We start from the raw sequence: 25,866 nt of genomic DNA on the forward strand, positions 1-25,866 counted from the left end.
GGTGCCATTTAGGAAACAGCTACTGTCTGTCGACTATCATTGACTATAACTAAAGTCGTTAAAGGGATTAATGTTATGAATTATAGACTTTGCCTGTTTGTTTGTCAGGAGGGCGGAGTCTTCGTCTGATGCATGCAGCAGTGGAGGATGCTGGGAGATACAGCTGCATAGTGTCCAACACGGCCGGAGAGGAGAGGAAGAACTTTGACCTGGACATCCTGGGTAATGTCTTCTACTTCATCCAGGCCTTTTTGTTTAAAGGATTATTATGTGTTAGTGGAGGACTTGGGTATGATTAGGTGTAGGTATACATACTGTATATATAAAATATAAAACAGCATTTTCACTCATGTGTTACTGTAGGTTTTCTGTTGCCAGGTATTCGTGTGAACATTTGTATTTTTAACTCTTCTTATTCTTAACGCTTCTGCTGCCTGTCATATTCCAGTCCCCCCTAGCATTGTGAATGAAGGCACAGTGCATGACACCAAGGTCATGGAGAAACACAATGTGACACTGAGCTGTGAAGTCACAGGTAAGTTACCTCATGACAACACAACTTTGCTGTCATGTCTAAAGCCTGTATACGTAACTTATGTAGTCACCACTGGTGTAACCTCATCACCAGGCTAATGTGCAATGCTCATATAAGCCTTGTACAGCCAACGCTCAAAGTTATCTTTATTAGTGGGAGTAAACCTATTATTCTATCTGAGTTAAATCAATGAGTGAAATATTTATATATCTTTTAATTTTAGTTTTAAATACTGGGAGTTGTGACTCCAAATAGATCAATACTTCTGACGTTTGATAATCTAAACAAGTCATATGATGAAAGAGAAACATACCAGATTGTAACTTACAACACAGAATTCAAATTTTCTTCAGTTTGCTTGCTAGTCACTTAAATATAATTAATATTATCATTTGCATTTTCAAAATCAACAATTTTTAATAAAACATGAATTGCCGTATTCTATCTGTAGTCAGTACAATATCTATACAGACAACTCAGCTGTGCTGAATGCTCAGCTGTCCCAGATCAACATTAAAATGTAGTGAAATTCACACTGCCAATGCTGTTTCATGGCACAACAATGTTCGTTTTCTTTCTGTTGTGAATTACATTGATTCATTAACTATGAATATAGGTGACGATAACTGTGGCAAGGCTGGAACACCGGTCCTCTGCATGGCAGGCCGCGTCTCTGACCACTACACTATTTAACAAGGGAGAGTCACTCACTCACTCACTCACTGTGACAGACAGACAGACATTTCTCTATTCTTATATAATAAAGCTATAAGATTCTTAAAGTTGGAAAACTAAAATATCGGTCTTGTTCAGACAGGGATGGGGAGTATTTATGATATTTATGATTTTAAATACGTATTTCAAATACAAAATAGGATTTTGTCATTTGTATTTTATAGGCTTGATGAGAATGGTTTTATATTTTGTACCAAAATACTTTCATGTTTTGTATTTTGTGCTTTAAAAATACTTTGTGAGAAGTCTACACAATGACATCATAAAAATGCTAACTCTGATTGGTGCCTACTCAGTAATTTGCCCAGACTTGTTGAGATCAGAACAGAAAATGTATCCATACCTAAAGAAGGTGGTCAGGGTGAGAAACATGTTGCCAGCTTTCCATACATATTTAGCCTAAATTGCTAACATTTTTAACAGTTCATATTACGTTTTGGTGTTCGTTTGAATGGCCTAGGCTAAATCATTTACCAGTTTATGTTATGTTCTAGCTAACTATTTTACCCGAGTTGCAGCCCTCACATTTATCGTTAGCTTGCTACTTTCAGCCTATGTTGTGTTTTTTTTGGTCGTGCAAGAATATACGAGATAGGGTTTGAGATTTTACCCTAAATTAAGTAGCTGTTTAGTATGATTATTATTTTGCATACCATTGCATGAATGACTGCCTGGCACATTTATTATTATATTTAGGATTAACAATCAAATGATTAATTATTTTCAAACTAGTTGCTATGAATAAAGGTTCCATCCATTGTCTTTTTATGAATGACTTGTTTGTCATTGAGTCAGTTTTGCTGATGCAAAGTAGGCCTTCTTTACCAAATACCAAGTAACTAAATTAGGATAAAATGTTGAGTCATTAGCAAACTTAGTTAAACATTAAACTGTGGGTTACCTTACAACTAACCTTCATCTGGGTGATCACAGGGATGTGAATATTTGATCTGTTAACTGGTTGCATATATCAGATTTATCGCATGACTCGTTAGACAGAGAAAACCTATTGCTATCAAACATTGTCTACTTTATCAACTGAGTCAGTGTACTGGTGAAGGGATAGATCAAATAGGCCAATAGATGGAATCAACTGAGTCAGTGTACTGGTGAAGGGATAGATCAAATAGGCCAATAGATGGAATCAACTGAGTCAGTGTACTGGTGAAGGGATAGATCAAATAGGCCAATAGATGGAAGGTTTGCGTAGTGATTTCATGCTCCCTTTGTTTTAAAAATACAAAAATACAGCAGTTTATTTTGATACACTCAAAATTAACATATTTGGTATCTTATTTTAAAATACATTTCAGAGTTCAGATTTGTAGTTAAATTCAAAATTAGACTATGTAATTTCCCTCCTGACTTTTCTGTTTTATTATATGCATCATATTCTTACCCAGTTGGTAGAGATTTTTGCTAAATGTGTTATTATTTTTGCTAAAAGTATTTTTTCTAAATATTTGCCGGGCCGCATAAGTGGAGCTGGCCAAGAAGAGCGAATGTCTCTCATTGAGGGAGTGGGTGAGTGACTGACTACCCATTGTTAAATAACACAGTGGTTAGAGACGCTGACTGCCATATAATCGACCGGTGTTTGATCCTTGCCAGGGACAGAACAAATTGTGCATTAGGATTTATTCAGGATAGGCAAAAACATTGCTGGCTACAAGCTTCAGTAGCTACCTTATAGTTAGCCTAACATAGCTGTTTATGGTTATATTGCGACAATTTCTGGTAGATTTTCGTAGTATGCATCCATGCATGCTTTTTGGAGTAGCATAGATCACAAACCCTTGCGCAGTGAAAGAGGAGCGGTTTCCACAATTGTCTCGTATTTTTCACTTGATGAAACTGTCCGTTATTGTCACCTATATTGAAAGTTATTGTATCAATGTCATACATGAATGAAAGAAAAACAAACGTTGTGCCATGAAATGAGATTGCTTTGGCAGTGTAAAGTTCATCTTCAGTCTTGCTAGCAATTGCTCATTTCCTACGACTATTCCAAGTAGTAAGTAGATACTTGTAAGCCTATTACTGGCTAATAAGCCATTAAAACAGCCAGTGGCAAAAGCCATACAGTTCATGGATGCTGTTTGTGGTGGTGGTAAACCTAATTAGAAACATTAGTCAGTTTAACACAAGGATGTCTAGTGAAATATTCAAACTTGCCTTGATGTTATTATGTAACAAAATCTATATCTATGATCTAATGTCAAGACGCTATACCAATACTCAGCACGCGTGTAGCTTAATAGTGTAGTGGTTAAAGACACAACCTGTCACATGGAAGACCCAGGTTCGAATTCAGGGAGGACAACAACATCCATCCCTTCTAATCATGGGCTGGCTGAACTAGGCTTGCCTGGTTCCATTTCTTGTTTTACTAATTTTGAAAGAGCTTTTTTTTGCATTCTACAGAATGTCTGGTCCACCAAACTGTGAAACCTTGGCTTCATCAGCAAAAATAAAGTTACGAGAATTCCAGCTGTGAAAGCCCATTGCTTAATCAGCTGAAGCCCCCTACTACACCTTCCCCCATGCATCTTATGCACCCAGCACCAATAACTACTCTCTCTTGTAGTCTCGCTAGCAATTGCTCAATTCTTATGACTATTCCAAGTAGTAAGTAGATACCTGTAGGCCTATTACTGGCTAATAAGCTGTAAAAACCGCCAGTGGCAAAAGCCATACAGTTCATAGATGCTATATGTGGTGGTAAACTTAATTAGAAGTAAACTTAATTAGAAACATTTGTCAGTTTAACACAATGATTAATGGTGTCTGTCTAAATATTCAAACTTGGCCTGATTTTAATGTGTGACAAAATTATCTAATGTCGAGATGCAATTTTGTGATGAGGTAGTATGTCCCAATTGATCTCATTACTGGCATACTAGCTTACTGTATACAAAACAGCCATATACAAAACGACCAATCAGCCATAACATTATGAACACTGACAGGTGAAGTGAGTTACACTGATGATTTCGTTATCATGGCATTTATGGTATGTGGCTACATTTTCTTTCCATACAGTAACTGCATAGAGGCTTTGACCCATTCACCTCACCAGACGCTGGGTTTCTTTCCTAGTGATGCTCTGCCTGGCCTGTAACGAAAGTTTAGTTTTTTACTTAAATCTCATAGCAAGAAAGGCATGCACAATTGGATTTTACATGTAACAGATTACACAAAAACAGTAACTGTAATCTGTTACGTTACCAACTAAAATATAGTAATCGGATTACAGATACTTTTGAAAAAAATTATGGTTACTTTGGATTACTTCAATTGAAAAAGAATAGGTGTGCATTGAACACATTGAATGTTGTGTATTAAACCTGTTAAACCTGTTGTTGGTTTTTATGTTAGCTAATGTAGAGAACTAGTTTGAAGATCTGTTTCGACTTATTGGTTTACCAATGCAGAAGTATATTGACACCACACATCTACACACATAGTTTAGTGGCGTAGTGGTTAAAGACACAGTCTGTCACATGGGAGATTGTGGTTCAAATCCAAGGAGGGTAAAATCATTCATCCTTTAATCACCGGTGCGTTTCCTTTTCTTGTTCTTCCTTATTCTTATTTGTGAGGAAGCATTTTTTGCAAGTGTACATTTGTTCGGAAGTATCTGAAAACAAGATTGTCACTGGTGCCACATGGTTCCAACCAAGCATCCAGACATTTGCTATGGCAATCTCTTAACCCTTTCCTAGGTAACCCAGTGCCTGAGATCACCTGGCTGAAGGATGGAGAGTCACTGGGAACAGACAGACGTCACCAGATATTGTCTCACGGAAGGTTCCTCCAAATATCTGGCGCCCAGGTGTCAGACACAGGCAGATACAGCTGCTTGGCACACAACAGCGCAGGAGACCGTAGCAGACACTTCAACGTCAATGTTCTGGGTATGAGGAGCAGCACACTTCTAGTATTCTATGTATTTATACCGACACCACTGAGCTCCTGAAAAGCTGTGTCATACATACAGAAATGCTTGAATATTATGACATGTTTTTACTTGTAATCATGCCTTTAGTAGAGGCTAGACCCATTCTTTTTCTTTACTACACTGACGATGGGCAGGATTTTATAGTATATTTTGTCATCCGCAGGTTATTTATGGACTTCCTTATTCTGCATGTGCAACTGGAACTGATACTATGTACAAAAAGTTCAACTTTTCTTTACAGCCCTTTTCTATTTTGATATCCTTGCATGACAAGTGTTTATAGTTAGTTATGCTGTAAGACATAAGGTTTCACACCGTCCAAGTGATCAATAGACTGAATCCCCTCTCCCCGATAGTGTCTCCCACCATCGTCGGCTCGGGTCCTGAGGGTTCAGCAGAGGAGGTGACCGTCACCCTGAGCAGCCCCACGTCTCTGGTGTGTGAGGTGCAGTCTTACCCCCCCGCTGTTATCACATGGTTCAAGGATGGGAAACCGTTTGAGTCCAGTCGCAATGTCAGAGTGCTGCCAGGTGGGCGAACCCTGCAGATCATGAACGCCCAAGAGGAGGATGCTGGGAAGTACACCTGCGTGGCCACTAATGAGGCCGGGGACAGCCTGAAGAACTACGAGGTTAAAGTTTACAGTAAGTGACAGAAACTAACCAACAGTATTTGGCACATATTTCTTTGCCATTGCTAAGTCTTTTGCTACTGCCTGTAAGTAACTGTGATATGACTGTGTCTAACAATTCCTCCATTGCAGTTCCTCCCCAGATCAATAAAAACGATGTCCCAGGTATGGGGCTGTCCCCTAAAGAGGTCAAGATCAAGGTCAACAACACCTTGACCCTAGAGTGTGTGGCCCAGGCCATCCCTACACCCTCCTTGCAGTGGTACAAAGATGGACAGGTCAGTACTTTGGACGTACAACCCCACCCCTCCCCGCGAGTGCCTTCCACATCCAACCCCTGATTGATATTCCTCCTTACGCAGGTGCTGAGGGCAGATGATCACCTGAACATTACAGCCAACGGCCGTATTGTCAGGATCAAACAGGCTCAGGTGTCCGACACTGGACGCTACACCTGCGTCGCAACCAACGTGGCTGGGGAGGATGAGAAGGACTTTGATGTAAATATACAAGGTGAACTTGGTTCCTGTTCCATCTCTCTGCAGCTCCTCTGCTGTCCTGGGGGAGGCTGCCCTCTAGTGGTGGCTGACAGTTACAGTTCACGGTTTCGTCCTCCATCTGATGCTTTTATCCTGCGCGACTTACCATTAATGCATACATTTTGAAAAGGAGGCATGCTCTACTCAGTTAACTATGATGCTATTTAAACAGAAAGATAACACTGACTGAAAGATAACATTGACACATCTGCCATAATGCTGTAAAGGACAACCCCCTCCCTTTTTCCCATCTCTCTCTCTCTCTCTCCCTGTCACCAGTCCCCCCTAGCGTCCAGCGTCCTGGGGGGGTGAGAGACCCAGGCAGTGGGGGTGATGTAAAGGACGTGGTGCTGAACAGCCCTATCTCTTTGTACTGTGAGACCAACGCTGTGCCACCACCAACTCTCACCTGGTACAAAGATGGACGCCCACTGGCCTCCAGTGACAAAGTGCTTATAATGCCTGGTAAGGAGGACCTCTGTGTGCGTGCGTGCTTGCGTGTGTGTGTGTGACTCACTGTGTTTACTCCCTCAGGTGGGCGCGTATTACAGATCCCCAGGGCTCAGGCGGAGGATTCCGGAAGGTATACGTGTGTGGCAGTGAACGAGGCGGGAGAGGACTCCATCCGGTACGACGTCCGAGTGTTCCGTGAGTAGAACGCTTTTTGTATCCTCTGTATATTTGGCATTCCAGTGGAGCTGTCCCTAAACCAACAGAATGGTCCCAAAAGTGGAAACTCCGGTCGATACTTTCATAGCTGAGTGTATGCGTTCGTTCGGTTCCCCAGTGCCCCCATCGATCCGCGGGGGAGGCGGGGATCTACCTGAGGAGGTGGTGGTCCGGGTTAATAGGAGCACAGTGTTGGAGTGCCAGGTGTCTGGTAGCCCCGCCCCTAAGGTCACCTGGCTGAAGGACAACCAGCCCCTTAGCGCTGACGGATTCCACATCCTGCTGTCAAACGGACGCTCCTTGCAGGTGTCAAACGCCCAAGTGACGGACACGGGTCGCTACGTGTGCGTGGCCGTTAACCTGGCGGGAAGTGCCGAGAAATCCTTCAACCTCAACATACATGGTGAGTCGGACCGCAACTTCCATCCGGTGTCTGATTTCTGATGGGGTTGGACGGGCTGATTGCCTGACAGACAAATATTTTTTTTTCCCCTCCTTCTTTCAACTCCAGTCCCCCCAACCATAGTGGGTGTCAGCCCAGAGAATGTGACAGTGGTGGTCAATAACTTTGTGTCTCTGACGTGTGAGGCCACAGGGTTCCCCCCTCCCTCTCTGAGTTGGCTCAAAGACAAGGGGCCAGTTCAGCCTCATACCAACACACTCATCATGCCAGGTGAGGAACACCCACATTGATGTGAATTGCAAAGGGTTGGGTGGATCGGTTCCCAATCTCTGCTTATCTCTCCGTCAGTTTTCATCTCTGTCTCTCCTCCCCTCATCCCTTCTTTTAATTCTCCAGGTGGACGCACCTTGCAGATCCTGAGGGCTAAGATGTCTGACGGGGGGAAGTACAGCTGTGTAGCCACAAACCCTGCCGGGGAGGCCAGGAAAACAATCCACCTCTCAGTGTTTGGTCAGTACCTACAGTGGGACAGGATAGGCCACACTACACTACTGGACTTCTATTTGAAACCGTGTGACCCTTGTTCTGCTCCAGTACATTCTTTTATTAGAGTAACAATGCTGTATTAGAGAAGCAATGCTCTAATCTACTGCCACTCCCCTGTCCCCCCTCCCATCCCCACAGTGCCTCCCAGTATCAGGGACAGCAGTGGGGACACTCCGGTTGTGGTGAATGTGCTTGTGGGTAACTCAGTGACCCTGGCATGTGAGTCTAACGCTGTGCCTCCCCCCACCATCACCTGGTTGAAGAATGGCCGAATGGTGACAGAGTCTGCCAGCCTCCGCATCCTGGCAGAGGGACAGATGCTGGAGCTGAAGGGGGCCGAGGTGAGAAACGGGGAGGTCTTAGCCCGACTGTGTCTTCTTTGTGACCTCATAATGTTAAGTGTATTAGTTCAACAGCAATAGTTAACACCGGGTTTTGAGTATCAGAATCAGAATGAGCTTTATTCACCAGGTATGTGTACACATACCAGGAATTTGACTCTGGATTATACAGGCTCATGATGTGCTTACTTAAACAAAGGACACTCAACAAGAGTCACAGACTGCAATATACAGTACACATAATAAAGTGACTGCCTTGAAAAGTGCTGAAGTGAGAAATCTGTCTTCCCAATTGAGATGCATTAGCCACTAAACCGGAGGGATTCTGGTGCGCATGCAGTTTGTTTGCAGTTGAGTAGTGCACGCTAGCGTGTTGAAGTTAAACATCTTCTCCAATGCATTGTTGAGTAGTGCATTCATGTAACGTTTGCAGTAGCAACACTAAACAGGTGGGCTTACTTGGCTGCAAAGTGTTTGTTTACAGTCCAGCATGGTAACTAAGCATTCCCCACCTCACATATGTGATGCATCATGCCACGAGTGACATAGAATATTTGAGCAAACTGTTTCTCCAGTCAAACTCCGTTTATTGAATAATATCAATGTTGTCTTGTTACCTCAGGCTATATGTATGTTATTTTTTAAAGCTGCCTGTTGTAAGATTCTCAGCAATGACATATGGGCTTTGACCCATACCTTGTTGTAGCTTTGCGTGCGTGTTTTGGATCATTTTGGTTCAAGTTTGGTTCAGCTTTTTGACAGATGGTCTTTGACATTGCCCTCAGGAATTCTCTGGTATAATATGGAATTCATGGTTGACTCAATGATGGCAAGTAGGCCCTGTGGCAGCAAAAAAACAAAAACATAATGAAAACACATCCATGCTTTATGGTTGATATGAGTTTAAATTCAGTATTTCTTTCTTGCCAAACATAGCATCTGGCATTGTGGCCAAACATCTGCAACAATTTGTTCTGGACAGATGAGTGAAAAAAGAGTTGTTTGGTCACAATGCCAGATGCCATGTTTGGTCTTTACCCAGATGTTTGGTCTTTACTCAGTCTTGTCTTGATGTTATTTTTTGAGAGCAGAGGTGTCTTCCATGATGATCTTTCATGTAAGCCATGTTTGGTCTTTACCCAGATGTTTGGTCTTTACTCAGTCTGGTCTTCCATGCTGATCTTTCATGTAAGCCATGTTTGGTTTTACCCAGATGTTTGGTCTTTACCCAGATGTTTGGTCTTTACTCAGTCTTGTCTTGATGTTATTTTTTGAGAGCAGAGGTGTCTTCCATGCTGATCTTTCATGTAAGCCATGTTTGGTCTTTACCCAGATGTTTGGTCTTTATTCAGTCTTGTCTTGATGTTATTTTTTGAGAGCAGAGGTGTCTTCCATGCTGATCTTTCATGTAAGCCATGTTTGTTCAGTCTCACTCCAACAGCTGATTTATGCACTTTGTGGAAAGTGAAATTAGCCACACTGTGGTAAGAGACGAACGTGTACATCTCTTTATATTACCCTGGGGTTCTTAGAGACTTATGTCAGCACCTTTTGGTCAGCTATTCAGCTGAATTTGGTGGGAAAACATTTTCCTGTGTAGATTGTGAGTTGTCTGTAATTATTTTGACTTTTAAAGGTTTGTTGTACAGTTACTGTGTACTTCGAATTGTTTGGAAATGGCATTGTAACACCTCCTAGACTCATGTTTATAAAGAAGGTCTATTTTAATCTTGGTAGCATTTTACCAAACAATCATTTTGTTAAGTCCAAACCGGTTTCAATTCTTTAGGGATCACTGGACCTTCCCAAGTTACTAGGTTTGTCCCTGATTGGGTCCCCCACCAAGGAAATCAGAAGTTGGAGAATATAAAAGGTTCAGTCGTTTTTGCTTGCGTGTTAATTCTTTCACCTATGTCATAGGCCATTTCTCTGGCCTGGCTACACACATTTTGACAAAACTTGGGTGAATGGTGCTGTTGAGAACCGGCAATTTCAAAATGAACTTAATTGACTTTTACTAAGCAAAGATATATAAATCCATTAACATGTGTGGTTACATGTTTGTATATGGAAAATGTGTATATGGAAAAGAATGCTTGCTGTGCCATACTGCCACGCATACCAGTGAAATACTGTGAATGAATATGCAACTCTGTACAACTCCGGAGGATCTTAATACATACCCCCATAAACAGATGGTGATTAAGGAATAGGGAAATTCCATTTCTGTTTGTTTTATTTTCATATATGGTTTCAAATATATTTTTTGTGTGATTTGTTAAATTAAGTGACCTTTATCACTGAATTTGGTTGGTATGTAGCTCACATATCAGTATATCTAAATGTGTGGAAAGAATGACAACATTCCCGAGGCTGTACTTACCTTTCTCACATGACTGTACTATATTGGGTTTTATGCTAACTGTTTTCACGTGCATCCTCTGTTCTCCAGGTGTCTGACACTGGCCAGTATGTCTGCAAGGCCAAGAATGTGGCTGGACAGGTGGACAAGAACTTCCACCTAAACATCTACGGTAAGATTATGACCAAATATCTTGTCACTAAGGCTAACAAATAGGAGATGGAGAAGAAAGGAGACTGGTCCTGACTGTAAAGCTCTGTCCCTCCGATCTCAGTTCCCCCCAGTATAAGTGGTTCAGTTGAGGAGAAGGTAGTGGAGACCATCAGTAACCCTGTGACCTTCGCCTGTGACGCTACGGGCATCCCCCCTCCCAGTCTCGCCTGGCAGAAAAACGGTCGGACCATCGGTGAGCAGGACCCACGGTTCTACAACGCATTATTCTCTCATTCACCAAGATTAGTCTCTAATTCACAGTATTTCAAATTATCCTCCCAGTATTTACTGAAGTTGTGGAGTAGCAACTGTGTTGTCTTTTTGTCCTCTGCGTTGTTTCTCAGAGAACTCAGAATCTCTGGAGCTCTACATCCTGTCTGGAGGCAGTAAGCTGCAAATAAGCCGCTCCCAGCTCTCGGACTCTGGAAACTACACCTGTGTGGCCTCCAATGTGGAAGGCAAGGCTCGCAAAAGTTACCATCTCACCATACAAGGTACAGTCACATAATGATTCCCAGTACCATCTGATAAGTCTATGGAAGGTACTGAATGAGCAACACTCGGATCGGCTGTGCCCTGTGTTAGTGTCTGACCAGTTGGGCTGCGCTCTCAGTTCCTCCCAGCATCTCAGGTTCGGAGATTCCCGGTGAGGTGGGGGTGCTGCTGAATGACAGTGTCCAGCTGGTGTGCCGTGCCCAGGGAACACCGCCCCCATCCATCCAGTGGCTGAAGGATGGCATGGCCCTTGAGGCAGGGTTAAGAGGACTCAGGTACATTGACGCGTGACCAAATCCGCACCCAGCTCCAAATCAGCCCCCAACTCTGTCGCGTTTATGGAGAGCTGATTTGATTGACCAATTTTTCTCAGGATGCTATAAATAATTGTTTTATAACTACTCAGAGATAGAAAGAGAACAGAAAGAGTGGAATGGTGGTTCAGATGTATCCATACATTCATGTGAATATGATTTATGTCATCGCTGTGTCCAGGATCAGTCCAGATGGCAGCACTCTCACCCTGTCCGGAGCTCAGACCTCTGACAGTGGCAAGTACACTTGTGTAGCCAGCAACAGGGCAGGAGAGGAGGACCGGATATTCAACCTCAATGTGTATGGTTAGTTGAACCTCTCTCTTCCACACATGTGGTCTCCGCTCTATGAAGAGTTCGACCTGCTCCTCCCTCCTCTCCCTCTTCATGGCTTTTTGTTTGTATTCCCGCTTGTCTCCGCAGTACCTCCTGCGATTGAAGGGAACAGTGACGGGCCCGTGGAGTTGACCACCATGCTAGACAGCACCGTCAATATAGAGTGCGTTGCTTCGGGATCGCCTCCACCACAACTCAACTGGCTGAAGAACGGCCTGCCTCTCCCTGTCTCTTCACAGACACGCGTGCTGTCTGCCGGACAGGTGCTCAGGTAGGTCAGGGATGTTTCATTGGATACAAGCAGCAGTGACATTGATTTAAAACTGTCCTAGGATGATTGCTTGATATAATGTGTAACAGAGTAGGTAAATGTACTGCGTGTGTAACAGAAGATTCGCATGTCGTTCCATTCTGTCCAGGATTGCCAGAGCTCAGGTTTCGGACGGCGGCATCTTTACCTGTGTGGCCTCCAACAGGGCTGGTGTGGACAACAGACACTTCAACTTACAGGTGCACGGTGAGTTTAACACAATCAATCGATAATAATACACAACATATCAAAACAGAGCCTTACAACTATTCCACTGAAAACACAATCTTCACTAATTTCAATTAGTTTCCTCATTTTTTAAATATAAAATCCTTTTAAAATCTCTGTCATGGTCCTCAGCTGTTAGGTGGGTTGGATACACTGTGGTCACTCCCTGTAATGTCGTCTCCCCTCTAGTTCCCCCCCGCCTGGACGGTGCGGGCAGTACAGAGGACGTGACGGTGGTGAGAGGGAACCTGGCTTCACTGCTGTGTATAGCTGATGGGACCCCCAGCCCCTCCATGTCTTGGCTGAGGGAGGGGGAGACCTTGGTCCCTGACACCCACATCAAGTTGCTGAACCTGGGCACCACCGTGCAGATCCCTCAGGTCAGAGTGGAGGATACCGGACGCTACACATGTTGGGCTGTCAACACAGCAGGCCGAGCCAGCCGCCACTTTAACCTCAAAGTACTGGGTAAGTGTGGGTATGTATGGTGATAACAAAAGCCCACACAGAGTACATGCTGGACCTACATACAGTGTGCTTTCAAGTGTCAGGGCACTGAATCATCCACAATCAAGTTTGGATTTCAAATCAAATATTACAGATGCTCGATTGGATAACTTATTGGAGGCCAGGTCAACACCTTGAACTCGTTGTTGTGTTCCTCAAACCATTCCTGAACCATTTTTGCTTTGTGGCAGGCCGCATTATCCTGCTGATAATGATAATAACACTTATGCAACCAAGTTATTGTGAGTAAAAAAAAAAATCCCCCTCAAAGATTTCAATTTTTTTTTCAATTAAATTGTTCATGTTATCACATTAAAGGTGGAAAAAGTTCTGACATGATTTAACTTTGTCTCGTTCTTTTACATCACAAGAACCTGCCATTTTAACAGGGGTGTGTAGACTTTTTATATCCACTGTATAATTCCTAAACCCTTCCTTCCATGAAGTGCAGGCTGAGAGACTGCACTTTAAGCTCATATTTATGATTTAACTGTAACTTGAATATAATTGGTAAACAGCCAAAATAACAAAACCTGCGTCAGTGTCCAATTATTTCCTGGACTTAACTGTATATCCCAAAATAAATCTGTTAATCTGACCTTTACCCTTACAGTATTTGTTTGATTTCAAATCTGAAGTGTATAAAACCTAAAGAAGAAATTTGCGCTTGCAGAGTATTTGGATGTTAGGATTTGATTGTGTGTATAACCCTCTTTGTCCCTTTGTGTCTGTGTGTGTCTGCATGTGTGTTTATTTCAGCCCCTCCCCGTATCAACGGTTCGGGCATAGCAGCCGAGGTGTCTGTGGTGGTGAACCATGTTCTAGAGTTGCTGTGTGAGGCCACAGGAATCCCCACCCCGACACTTACCTGGTTAAAAGATGGACGGCCGCTACCCCACACAGACAGCCTGCGCCTCCTCAGAGGAGGGGAGGTGCTCAGGATCTCCTCGCCGCAGGTGAGAGACGTAGTCAAGGATGGACCTTAAAACCACAAAAGGAACAGTAAAGAAGTCGTGTGGTTTCAGAAACGTTTGTAGATTGTAATCCGATATAAGGAAACTGGGCTCTTCTGTCAGCACTTTTGATCTGATTTCTCCCACATTCAATTTCTTCTTTTCATCTCAACTCCAAGGTTGAGGCCACAGGGAGGTACACCTGTCTGGCCAACAGTCCTGCAGGAGACGACGATAAAGAGTTCCTGGTCCGAGTGCATGGTGGGTAATGTACTTGAAGAGTACAGTGGATATAAAAAGTCTACACACCCCTGTTAAAATGCCAGGTTCTTGTGATGTAAAGGAATGAGACAAAGATAAATCATGTCAGAACTTTTTCCATCTTTAATGTGACCTATAACGTGAACAATTCAATTGAAAAACAAAATGAAATCTTTGAGGGGGACAAATACAAAATAAAAACTCACAATAACCTGGCCCTAATGAAAAGTACTACTGAATTACAACTCACACAAAACCTGTAAATTTTACTACTTACTTAATTGCTGCTGATATGTGAGGCACTAATAACAAATAGTTTTTAATACAACAGAGTTATTTCTTATCATAACTTTTTTGCTCCCAGTTCCCCCTAACATTGCAGGGGAGAGCACTCCACAGAACATGTCAGTGCTGCAGAACAGACAGGTGACTCTGGAGTGCAAGTCTGACGCTGTCCCTCCCCCAACACTCACCTGGCTCAAAGATGGCAAGACACTCCAGGTAAGTTACAGTGGTGTGTGTGTGCACGTATACGTGTGGCTGTGTGTACAAGTGCTGGTCATATAATTAGAATATCATCAAAAAGTAGATTTATTTCAGTAATTCCATTCAAAAAGTGAAACTTGTATAATGTATACATTCATTCCACACAGACTGATATATTTCAAGTGTTTATCTCTTTTAATTTTGAGGATTATAACTGACAACTAATGAAAACCCCAAATTCAGTATCTCGAATATTGTGAAAAGTTTCAATATTGAAGACACCTGGTGCCACACTCTAATCAGCTAATTAACTCAAAACACCTGCAAAGGCCTTTAAATGGTCTCTCAGTCTAGTTCTGTAGGCTACACAATCATGGGGAAGAGTGCTGACTTGACAGCTGTCCAAAAGACGACCATTGACACCTTGCACAAGGTGGGCAAGACACAAAAGGTCATTGCTAAAGAGGCTGGCTGTTCACAGAGCTCTGTGTCCAAGCACATTAATAGAGAGGCGAAGGGAAGGAAAAATGTGGTAGAAAAAAGTGTACAAGCAATAGGGATAACCGCACCCTGGAGCGGATTGTGAAACAAAACCCATTAAAAAATGTGGGGGAGATTCACTGGACTGCAGCTGGAGTCAGTGCTTCAAGAGCCACCACGCACAGACGTATGCAAGACATGGGTTTCAGGAGAGGCACAGAATCCAGTGTAAAGTTTCCACAGTCAGTGATGGTTTGGGGTGCCATATCATCTGCTGGTTTTGGTGCACTGTGTTTTTGGGGTCCAAGGTCAACGCAGCCGTCTACCAGGAAGTTTTAGAGCACTTCATGCTTCCTGCTGCTGACCAACTTTATGGAGATGCAGATTTCATTTTCCAACAGGACTTGGAACCTGCACACAGTGCCAAAGCTACCAGTTCCTCCCTGTTCTTAATTGGCCAGCAAACTCGCCTGACCTTAACCCTATAGAAAATCTTTGGGGTATTGTGAAGAGGAAGATGCAATACGCCAGACCCAACAATGCAGAAGAGCTGAAGGCCACTATCAGAGCAACCTGGGCTCTCATAACACCTGAGCAGTGCCACAGACTGATCGACTCCATGCCACGCTGCATTGCTGCAGTAATTCAGGCAAAAGGAGCCCCAACTAAGTATTGAGTGCTGTACATGCTCATACTTGTCATGTTCATACTTTTCAGTTGGCCAAACTTTCTTAAGTAATATTCTAATTTTCAGAATTTCTGAATTTGGGATTTTCATTTTGTCAGTTTTAATCATCACAATTAAAAGAAATGAACATTTGAAATATATCAGTCTGTGTGTAATGAATGAATATAATATAAAAGTTTCACTTTTTGTATGGAATTACTGAAATAAAGAAACTTTTGGATGATATTCAAATTTTATGACCAGCACCTGTATAGGCGGCATGTGTGTATGGCTGTGTGCGTGTGTGTTTGTGCATGCACGCTCCACAGATTGTTTTTCTTTGCCCGAGGCCTGAAGTCTCTTATTTTTCTTTGTAGGCATCCCCTCGCGTGCGTGTCCTGTCCAGTGGACGTTACCTCCAGATCAACATGGCTGAGCTGGGGGATGGGGCTCAGTACACCTGTGTAGCCAGCAACGTTGCTGGCAAGACCACACGACAGTTTAACCTGGCAGTGAATGGTACAAAAAAGAGAAATTCATAGATTATCATTAACTCAATTACATCATCATTGTATTGCATATGGCTGGTCCTATGCTGTTCTTAGGAATGGTAGCAAAACCTAAGATGTATGTGTGTGTTCAGTTGCTCCCATCATAGCGGAGGGTCCTGATGTAGTGTCCGTCCACATAGACCAGCCTGTGGTGTTGGAGTGTGTTGTGAGTGGAGTTCCTGCTCCCCGCGTGTCCTGGAGAAAACATGGAGCTATATTGGCAGGAACCAACCCCAGGTCAGACCACATCATGGAGACATGCTATATTACTACTGGCTTGCCTCTAAATTGTATATTTTTATTTTTTATTAAATAAGGCAATACGTCAGAAGAGGGTGTGGTTATATAACCAGTATAAAATTGTTTTTGGCCATTCTTATGCATGAACACAGAGTTCCTTGATATAGCCTTTAGCTCTGGCATTTTGGCCTTTCAGCAAACCCTTTTTTGGTTCCTTATTGCTATCATAAACAGGTTACCTATGCAATTACAAAGAAAAAACATAGTTTCTGTACATGAAAATACATTCTCATATACTTTCTGTGCCTGAAATACATTCTGTGCCCCATATTCTTTCAGGATGCAAACCACCCAGTTAATAATCTGAAATAATGGATTAAGAACTTTTGACTGAAGTGTTTACCATCTTTGCATAGGTAGTCCTATATTATCCATGGTTTTCATTGGTGAAGTTACACTTACTTGACATATGTTATCAATTTCTTAAGTACATCCAAATGATGGCGACCAGAGATGCATTTTCAGGTGGCTGTGTCTAGAGTCCTTCTAATGCTATGTGGTGTATAATTAAAACAGTGTCTTCAATGTGTCCAAATGCGTACAAGGTACCAGTTCACGGAGGATGGCTCTCTCCGCATCCACTCAGCCCAGGTAACTGACACAGGACGGTACCTGTGTATGGCCACCAACCAGGCAGGGACCCAGCGCAAAAGGTTCGACCTGCAGGTCTACGGTGAGAGGAGTGCTCAGCCTGACACACACACACAAATGAAAAAATACACTCACGCACACACATGTAAAATACACTCAGACACACACAGTCTCACATAACTTCATGCATGCCCTCACATACACAACACAACACAACAAACAGCAATTGAGATTATGAATATGAACACCTCTCCTTTGTGTGTTAGTGCCACCCTCTATTGCCCATGGTCCCACCAACATCACAGTGACAGTGAATATTCAGACCACCCTCTCCTGTGAGGCGTCTGGCATACCAAAACCCACGGTCACCTGGTCCAAGAACGGTCGATCACTCAACACTGACCAGAACCAGAATATGTACAGGTAATTCATTTTCCCACCTCTCTTTGTTTCTGAGCTGATGTTTGCTAAACAAAGTGAGGGAGATGAGTTGTTAGATTGACAGGATATTCTGAGAGGCTGACAACATGGTTCCTCTGTGGCCTCTAGATTGTTGTCGTCGGGTTCTCTGGTGGTCATCGCACCCACGGTGGAGGACACGGCTTACTACAAGTGTATCGTGTCTAACGAGGCCGGGAAGGACACCAGGGTCATCCAGCTCTCTGTCCAGGGTGAGTAGATACATTACAATCAGACCACTTGAACGCAGAGTGAACCTCTTCACGTTAAAGCGATAGGTTGAATGTCCTGTACGTTCGGTTGAACTGTACAGTAATTAATTTGCTTACTTCGACATACAGAATTACCATTGTACTAATCATCCTGTCTTCACCAGCAACAGAGCTCGTGAGATCAGGAAGATTCAAACAATGCTAATCCTCATTATAATTCAGTTAGTAAAACCAGTGTTCCTCTGCAGTTCCTAACCCACCTCTCTCTACAGTTCCTCCCTCCATAGCAGATGAAGCCACTGAGCTGGTAGTGACAAGACTGTCCCCGCTGGTGATTGGATGCACTACGTCAGGCGTCCCAGAGCCCACCCTGCACTGGAGCAAAGACGGCATGATACTCCCAAGGGAGGGGAGAGGCTACAGCATCCTGCCATCAGGTTAGACTGTTAACTGCTGAACACGATACTTATGGGAGTTGAGTGTCTGTAGCGCTGCTTACCCTGCATGCACACCGTACGCTCGCTAGAGCTACAAAGAGGCATGCTCTCACTCATTTCCAACAAGAACCAGCGAATCACAGCGACAGTGGGCGGAGTTACTCAGTACTCTGTCTCAAATCTCACAGCGACTGCAACAATTGAGAAATGTTTATGTTAATTTCCAGCAAGCGGGCAGTAACGGAGTTCGGCGACTACCAATGGCAGGGCAGATGTTCTCTGAATATTGAAGTCCCTTCTCTTTTCTACTTGCTAGCTAAAAACTCACTCGCTAGCTAAAGAAATGTACAAAACGTATAATTGTGGTGTCTGGTTTCCCCATTATTTATGATGCTTCTCTGGCTTCATACAGAGATATAATTCTAAAAATCGATGCTTGTAAGGTTTCAGAGATCACTGGTGAGTGATCCATGCATAACGTAAAACAAAGCAAAATGCTATTTTAACATTGACTTGGCTTTGTCGTAATACATTTTTAGTCACACAAATACAAAATACTTATTAATATTTGCAGAGACTGATTTTTCCCCTATACTGGTTGACTGGTTGTCGCTGGCATGAATTAGGAAGATACACGCTAGGGAAGGCTCAGCGACAGCTAGCCAGAGACTGAGCGCTTTGCGAGTTGAGCGAGCGGACAGTGTGCACGTAGCATTAGATGTGGCCAGTCCTAAAAACTCAGTGTTTTGGAAACCTCAGTCTGAGTTAGACAAACCGTCAGATGTTTTGAGATAGCGGCGCCACACTAAGGGTCGTCGTTCAGCTGTTGGTTCAGAGACCGTTCTACCTCCGATCCTCGTGTGTCCTCCCTAGGCCCATTAGAGATCACATCTGCAGAGCTGAGTCATACAGGACACTACTCCTGTGTGGCCGAGAACGCGGCAGGCTCCGCCCATCGCCACGTCCAGCTCACTGTACAGGGTAAGGACACTGGCAGAGTCAGATTTCTTTAAATCTAATCATTTAACGGCTTCATTGTTTTTTTTTACACATAGCTAAGAAACATGAAGCTGTGTTTTTCTCTCTCCCCCTTCTTTGTCACCAACCTTCCTTCTGTTCATCCACCCTTTCAGAGATTCCTGTGATCCAGACCCACCCCTCTTCTCTGGATGTGATTTTGAACAACCCCATTACCCTTCCCTGCAGAGCCACCGGCTCCCCCTGGCCCACTATCACCTGGCAGAAAGAGGGCATCAACATTGCTACTAACGGTAGGCTGGCAGCGCCGTATGTTTTGCTCTCTTGGTGTCATTTCAGTGTTTTTCTGTTTCTGTGCAGACACATTATGTATCTCCATGCGTCTGTCTCAGTCCCAGTTCATTCTGTTGTTTCTGTCTCCCGCCGATTAATTCGGAAAGGGGACAATATAACGATTCCGTCTGTTAATTTGTGGTTCGTTGGTTTCTCTGACCCAACCATCATTTTTAGAAACGATGTTGATTGGTATATGGATACCTTGAATTGAGTACCCTGCATATATATAGTATCTCACAAAAGTGAGTACACCTTTTTGCAAATATTTTAGCAAATATTTGATTATATCTTTTCATGTGACAACAATGAGGAAATGACACTTTGCTACAATGTAAAGTAGTGATTGTACAGCTTAAAAGTGAAAATGTCCAAATTGGGCCCAAAGTGTCAATATTTTGTGTGGCCACCATGCTCAATAGGGTTTAGGTCTTTACCCGCAGCTTCTTTAGCAAGGCAGTGGTCGTCTTGGAGTTGTGTTTGTGGTCGTTATCATGTTGGAATACTGGCCTGCGGCCCAATCTCAGAAGGGATCGGATCATGCTCTGCTTCAGTATGTCACAGTACATGTTGGCATTCATGGTTCCCTCAATGAACTGTAGCTCCCCAGTGCTGGCAGCACTCATGCAGCCCCAGACCATGACAATCCCACCACCATGCTTGACTGTAGGCAAGACACACTTGTCTCTGTACTCCTCACCTGGTTGTCGCCACCCACGCTTGACACCAAATACGTTTATCTTGGTTTCATCAGACCTCAGGACATGGTTCCAGTAATCCATGTCCTTAGTCTGCTTGTCTTCTGCAAACTGTTTGCGGGCTTTCTTGTGCATCATCTTTAAAAGAGGCTTCCTTCTGGGATGACAGCCATGTAGACCAATTTGATGCAGTGTGCGGCATATGGTCTGAGCACTGACAGGCTGACCCCCCACCCCTTCAACCTCTGCAGCAATGCGGGCAGCACTCATATGTCTATTTCCCGTAAACAACCTCTGGATATGACGCTGAGCACGTGCAATCAACTTCTTTGGTCCACCATGGCGAGTCCTGTTCTGAGTGGAACCTGTCCTGTTAAACCGCCATATGGTTTTGGCCACCATGCACTAGCTCAGTTTCAGGGTCTTGGCAATCTTCTTAGAACCTAGGCCATCTTTATGTAGAGCAACACTTATTTTTTTCAGATCCTCAGAGAGTTCTTTGACATGAGTTGCCATGTTGAACTTCCAGTGACCAGTATGAGGGAATGTGAGAGCGATAACACCAAATTTAACACACCTGCTCCCCGTTCACACCTGAGTTCTTGTAACACTAATGAGTCACTTGACACCAGGGAGGGAAAATGGCTAATTGTGACCAAATTTTGACATTTTCACTTAGGGGTGTACTCACTTTTGTTGCCAGTGGTTTAGACATTAATGGCTGTGTGTTGTGTTATTTTGAGGGGACAGCACTGTTATACAAGCTGTACACTCACTACTTTACATTGTAGCAAAGTGTCATTTCCTCAGTGTTATCACATGAAAAGATATAATCAAATATTTGCAAAAATGTTAGGGGTATACTCATATATATATACAGTTGTGCTCATAAGTTTGCATAACCTAGCTGAAATTGTGAAATTTTGGCATTGATTTTGAAAATATGACTGATCATGCAAATAAAATGTATTATATTTTTATTTAAGGATATTGACCAAATGAAACCATTTATTATCACGTAGTTGTTTGGCTCCTTTTTAAATCATAATGATAACAGAAATCACCCAAATGGCCCTGATCTACAGTTTACCTTGTTTTGCCTTGTTAAAGACAGACAAGGTGACACACATAGGTGAAAATGGCAATTAAATGTGAATTTCAAATGTGAATAGTCATTGAGTTTGTTAGCTCTCACGTGGATGCACTGAGCAGGCTAGATACTGAGCCATGGGGAGCAGAAAAGAACTGTCAAAAGACCTGTGTAACAAGGCAATGGAACTTTATAAAGATGCGCAAATGCCACAAAAAAGCTCAGTCGCAATATGCCCGACAACACCTTGACACACCTCACAGCTTCTGGCACACTGTAATTTGGAGTGACGAGACCAAAATAGAGCTCTATGGTCACAACCATAAGTGTTATGTTTGGAGAGGGGTCGACAAGGCCTATAGTGACCAGAATTCCATCCCCACTGTGAAGCATGGTGGTGGCTCACTGATGTTTTGGGGGTGTGTGATCTCTAAAGGCACAGGGGAATTATATGAAAATTTATGGCAAGATGAATGCAGCATGCAAATGTGCTTGAATTGAGACCAATGGTAAGGCTATGGTAAAACAGCAAAACTGGGGGCATAGATATTTACTGATGCCTTGTTTTGTGTGCTTCTAGTTGCCTCTGAGTAGTCCGCACCCATATTCTCTCACTCCCCCGCTAGCAGGTGTGTTCACCGTGCTGCCTGATGGTGGCCTGCAGATCTCCAGGGCCGCAACAGCAGACTCAGGAACATACATGTGTGTGGCCCAGAACCCTGCTGGCACAGCCCTGGGCAAAATAAAACTCAAAGTACAAGGTGGGTCTGCAGAATGAACAGAAAACATTTATGGCGGATAGCGTAGCCGTTTGCCAGATCTCACTGTAGTGCAAACTGACACTACATCCTCATTCCCGTTTTCCGACATGACAGCTGTAAAATATTTCCTGAGGTAACCAATATCCTCTCCTGTCATTTAACCTTAATGTCTCTCCAGTCCCTCCGACAATCAGCTCCCAGACCCAGAACTACCTTGTGCCCCTGGATTCCTCTGTCACCCTGCTGTGCCAGGCTGAAGGTTCTCCCTCGCCCACCGTGACCTGGCATAAAGACGGGCAGCCTCTCAGCGAATCTGTGCGCCAACGGTTCCTCAGCTCGGGGTCTCTGCAGATAGTGTTCGCCCAACCTGGCGACACGGGCCGATACACCTGCACTGCGGTGAACACGGCTGGCACAAGCAGCCTGGAGATGAGCCTTAGCGTACAGAGTGAGTCTAAATGCTAAAGTAACCAAAGGGAACCATGATTAACAGATTACTTATGTTACATACATGATGTCCTAGATGTCCTTAAATTCAGCAGGCAAATGCTATCCAGCTTTTGTGCAAAATGAACTTTCCCCTCCCTATTCGCCTCTGTCTCTCCCTCCATCTTTCCGTCAACTCCAGTCCCCCCCTCTATCCGAGGAGGGGAGGCAGAGGTTTCTGTAGTAGAGAATAGCCAGGCCCAGCTGATGTGTGTGGCAGAGGGGGTCCCACAACCCACCCTGTCCTGGGAAAAGGAGGGGACACCTGTGAGCGACGCTGCTGGGGAGTACACTGTCCTTCCCTCTGGGGCGCTCGTCATTGACATCGCTCAGGTAAAGGTAAACCAGTCAGGCTTCCACATGGGTCAGTGAATTGAGTCCTCCGCCCTCTGTGGTTAGAGGCTCTTTACACTGCCCAAGTCCACTCTCTGTCCTCTGTGGTTAGAGGCTCTTTACACTGCCCAAGTCCACTCTCTGTCCTCTGTGGTTATAGGCTCTTTACACTGCCCAAGTCCACTCTCTGTCCTCTGTGGTTAGAGGCTCTTTACACTGCCCAAGTCCACTCTCTGTCCTCTGTGGTTAGAGGCTCTTTACACTGCCCAAGTCCACTCTCTGTCCTCTGTGGTTATAGGCTCTTTACACTGCCCAAGTCCACTCTCTGTCCTCTGTGGTTATAGGCTCTTTACACTGCCCAAGTCCACTCTCTGTCCTCTGTGGTTATAGGCTCTTTACACTGCCCAAGTCCACTCTCTATCCTCTGTGGTTAGAGGCTCTTTACACTGCCCAAGTCCACTCTCTGTCCTCTGTGGTTAGAGGCTCTTTAGACTGCCCAAGTCCACTCTCTGTCCTCTGTGGTTAGAGGCTCTTTAGACTGCCCAAGTCCACTCTTTGTCCTCTGTGGTTAGAGGCTCTTTAGACTGCCCAAGTCCACTCTCTGTCCTCTGTGGTTAGAGGCTCATTACTCTGCCAAAGCCCATCTGTTTTTGGTGCTGTCCTGAGATATTTTGCCTATCTAAATCTTTTCTTTTTATTGGCCAGTCTGAGATATAGCATTTTCTTTGCAACTCTGCCTACAATATATTATTTTTGCGTATTAGGGGGTACAGCTTGGACTGTATCCTACCTGACCAAAATGACTTAATATGAATGAATTAAACTTGCTAGCTGCCTCGCCCAACATAAGCGGTATGTATGGGAGATTAGGATTTATTTAATGAAATGATTGCTGGCAAGAAATCCATTAAAAACATTTTGACCAAAGTAAGATTTCTCAGACCCCCAAAACAATGTCATTTTGGAAGTATGGCTGAAAAAGCCTACTGCAATAATAACGTTATAATATCAACAAGAAACCAGGCAAGCCTAGTTCAGCCGGATTGTAATAAAAAGTATTGCCCTCTTGAGATTCAAACTCAGGTCGCCCATGTGAAAGGCTGTGTCGCTAACCACTACACCACAGACCTCTACATTTAACACGTGTCAGTATAGCCTCTATGCTGAACAAATCCACTTTTGCCACTGGGCGTTTTAACAGCTTATTAGCCAGTAATAGGCTTTACTAATATCTACTAACTTACTGGAACAGTCATAGGAATTGACCAATTGCTAGCGAGTCTTTCGTTTAATGGCATAAGAATGTATTTTTTTCTTTCATGGCATAACAACTTACTTTTTTCTTTCATTCATGAATGACATTGATACAATAACTATCAAGAAAGGTGACTATAACTAACTGTTTCATCAAGTGAAACGACGAGAGAATCATGGAAATAAAATTTATAAATGTAGTTTTTCACAATAGATTTGAACTTGAGCCTTCCACGTGAGAGGCACTGTCTTTAACCATAACGCCACGGCATTACGTATTTCACCAGTCGCTAAACAATATTGAGCATTGTGTTAAACTGACAAACGTTTCTTATTAAGTTCACCTCCTCCAGAAATAGTATCTATGAGCTGTTACCTTTTGCCACTGGCCATTTGAACAGCTAATTAGCCAGTAATAGATTTAATGGTATCTACTAACTTCTTATGAATAATCATAAGAATTGAGCAATTGCTAGCGAGACTGAAAATTAACCTTTCCATGCCAGAAACAGTATACAATTTCATATTTCGGTTTTAGCCAGCAAAGTTTTCGTCAATACGGAACAATTCACAATGTGCACTTCACTTCGCCTGCAAGGATATACGAACTCTGGACCTACAGTCCACAAGTCCGCTTCTCTAACCACTACGCGATTTAACAAGGGGTAGTCAGTCTGTCACTCAATAACAGACATTCACTCTTCTTAGCCAGCTCCACTTACGTGGTCCGGCAAAAATAATGTCCAGTGTTACTTATTGATACTGATGTAACTCATGCCCCTTGGGCTATGGTTGAACAATATTTATTTGGCTACAAGAGAAGCTGTTGCTTTTTTGCTCATGAGCGTTTAATAATCAAACAATTCAACAAAATTGTATAAATCCCTCCTCCCTCTCCTTTCCCCAGCCAGATGATGCAGGCAGTTACACCTGTGTAGCCAGTAATACAGTAGGTCAGGACAGTCGGACGGTCAGTCTTTCAGTCCACACCCACCCTGTCTTCACTGAGCTACCCGGAGACATGGCCCTGAATAAGGGAGAGCGCCTCCTACTGGTCTGTGGGGTCGCTGGCATCCCACCTCCTAAAATCACTTGGACTTTCAACAACAACATTAAACCAGGTATGATCCACCTTGACTGTTTAAATATTTTGGAGTTCACTCCATAATGTCATTCAGGCAGGTATGTTTGCTTTATGTATATTTCCAGTAGAGACTGTCAGTATAAAGTTTGTTTACTACGCACCTCTCACCTCTTGTCTCAATAGCTCATTACAACCATGTGAACGGCCATAGTGAGATGGTCATCGAGCGGGTCTCCAAAGACGACTCAGGCACCTACTCCTGTGTAGCTGAGAACCGTGTGGGAACCATTAAGTCCCTGGCCTATGTCTATGTTAAAGGTGTGACAT

General features: G+C 43.5%; 1 protein-coding gene across 2 annotated transcripts in view; it reads left to right on the forward strand.

Annotated features, from left to right (window-relative positions):
- hmcn1 (hemicentin 1) overlaps positions 1 to 25,866 on the forward strand; it is a 161,726-nt gene that overhangs the window by 101,853 nt on the left and 34,007 nt on the right. The window contains exons 47-82 of one of the 2 annotated variants that reach the window (XM_010872514.3): positions 109 to 222; positions 449 to 535; positions 4,996 to 5,187; positions 5,588 to 5,875; positions 5,995 to 6,140; positions 6,225 to 6,375; positions 6,681 to 6,866; positions 6,936 to 7,049; positions 7,189 to 7,473; positions 7,582 to 7,743; positions 7,870 to 7,983; positions 8,158 to 8,360; positions 10,813 to 10,894; positions 10,997 to 11,128; positions 11,280 to 11,429; positions 11,549 to 11,705; positions 11,926 to 12,050; positions 12,168 to 12,351; positions 12,500 to 12,597; positions 12,808 to 13,086; positions 13,885 to 14,081; positions 14,258 to 14,339; positions 14,704 to 14,840; positions 16,350 to 16,491; positions 16,616 to 16,760; positions 17,369 to 17,496; positions 17,681 to 17,837; positions 17,964 to 18,085; positions 18,358 to 18,522; positions 19,396 to 19,503; positions 19,656 to 19,793; positions 22,248 to 22,382; positions 22,561 to 22,830; positions 23,011 to 23,201; positions 25,363 to 25,576; positions 25,723 to 25,857. In XM_010872514.3, the coding sequence (XP_010870816.2) occupies positions 109 to 222; positions 449 to 535; positions 4,996 to 5,187; positions 5,588 to 5,875; positions 5,995 to 6,140; positions 6,225 to 6,375; positions 6,681 to 6,866; positions 6,936 to 7,049; positions 7,189 to 7,473; positions 7,582 to 7,743; positions 7,870 to 7,983; positions 8,158 to 8,360; positions 10,813 to 10,894; positions 10,997 to 11,128; positions 11,280 to 11,429; positions 11,549 to 11,705; positions 11,926 to 12,050; positions 12,168 to 12,351; positions 12,500 to 12,597; positions 12,808 to 13,086; positions 13,885 to 14,081; positions 14,258 to 14,339; positions 14,704 to 14,840; positions 16,350 to 16,491; positions 16,616 to 16,760; positions 17,369 to 17,496; positions 17,681 to 17,837; positions 17,964 to 18,085; positions 18,358 to 18,522; positions 19,396 to 19,503; positions 19,656 to 19,793; positions 22,248 to 22,382; positions 22,561 to 22,830; positions 23,011 to 23,201; positions 25,363 to 25,576; positions 25,723 to 25,857 (5,715 nt within the window). The remainder of the gene's footprint in view (positions 1 to 108; positions 223 to 448; positions 536 to 4,995; positions 5,188 to 5,587; positions 5,876 to 5,994; positions 6,141 to 6,224; positions 6,376 to 6,680; positions 6,867 to 6,935; positions 7,050 to 7,188; positions 7,474 to 7,581; positions 7,744 to 7,869; positions 7,984 to 8,157; positions 8,361 to 10,812; positions 10,895 to 10,996; positions 11,129 to 11,279; positions 11,430 to 11,548; positions 11,706 to 11,925; positions 12,051 to 12,167; positions 12,352 to 12,499; positions 12,598 to 12,807; positions 13,087 to 13,884; positions 14,082 to 14,257; positions 14,340 to 14,703; positions 14,841 to 16,349; positions 16,492 to 16,615; positions 16,761 to 17,368; positions 17,497 to 17,680; positions 17,838 to 17,963; positions 18,086 to 18,357; positions 18,523 to 19,395; positions 19,504 to 19,655; positions 19,794 to 22,247; positions 22,383 to 22,560; positions 22,831 to 23,010; positions 23,202 to 25,362; positions 25,577 to 25,722; positions 25,858 to 25,866) is intronic. The other variant, XM_020049296.2, reaches the window with a different exon arrangement.

This window comes from Esox lucius, chromosome 8 (assembly GCF_011004845.1).
Source record: "Esox lucius isolate fEsoLuc1 chromosome 8, fEsoLuc1.pri, whole genome shotgun sequence".
Lineage (NCBI taxonomy): Eukaryota > Metazoa > Chordata > Actinopteri > Esociformes > Esocidae > Esox > Esox lucius.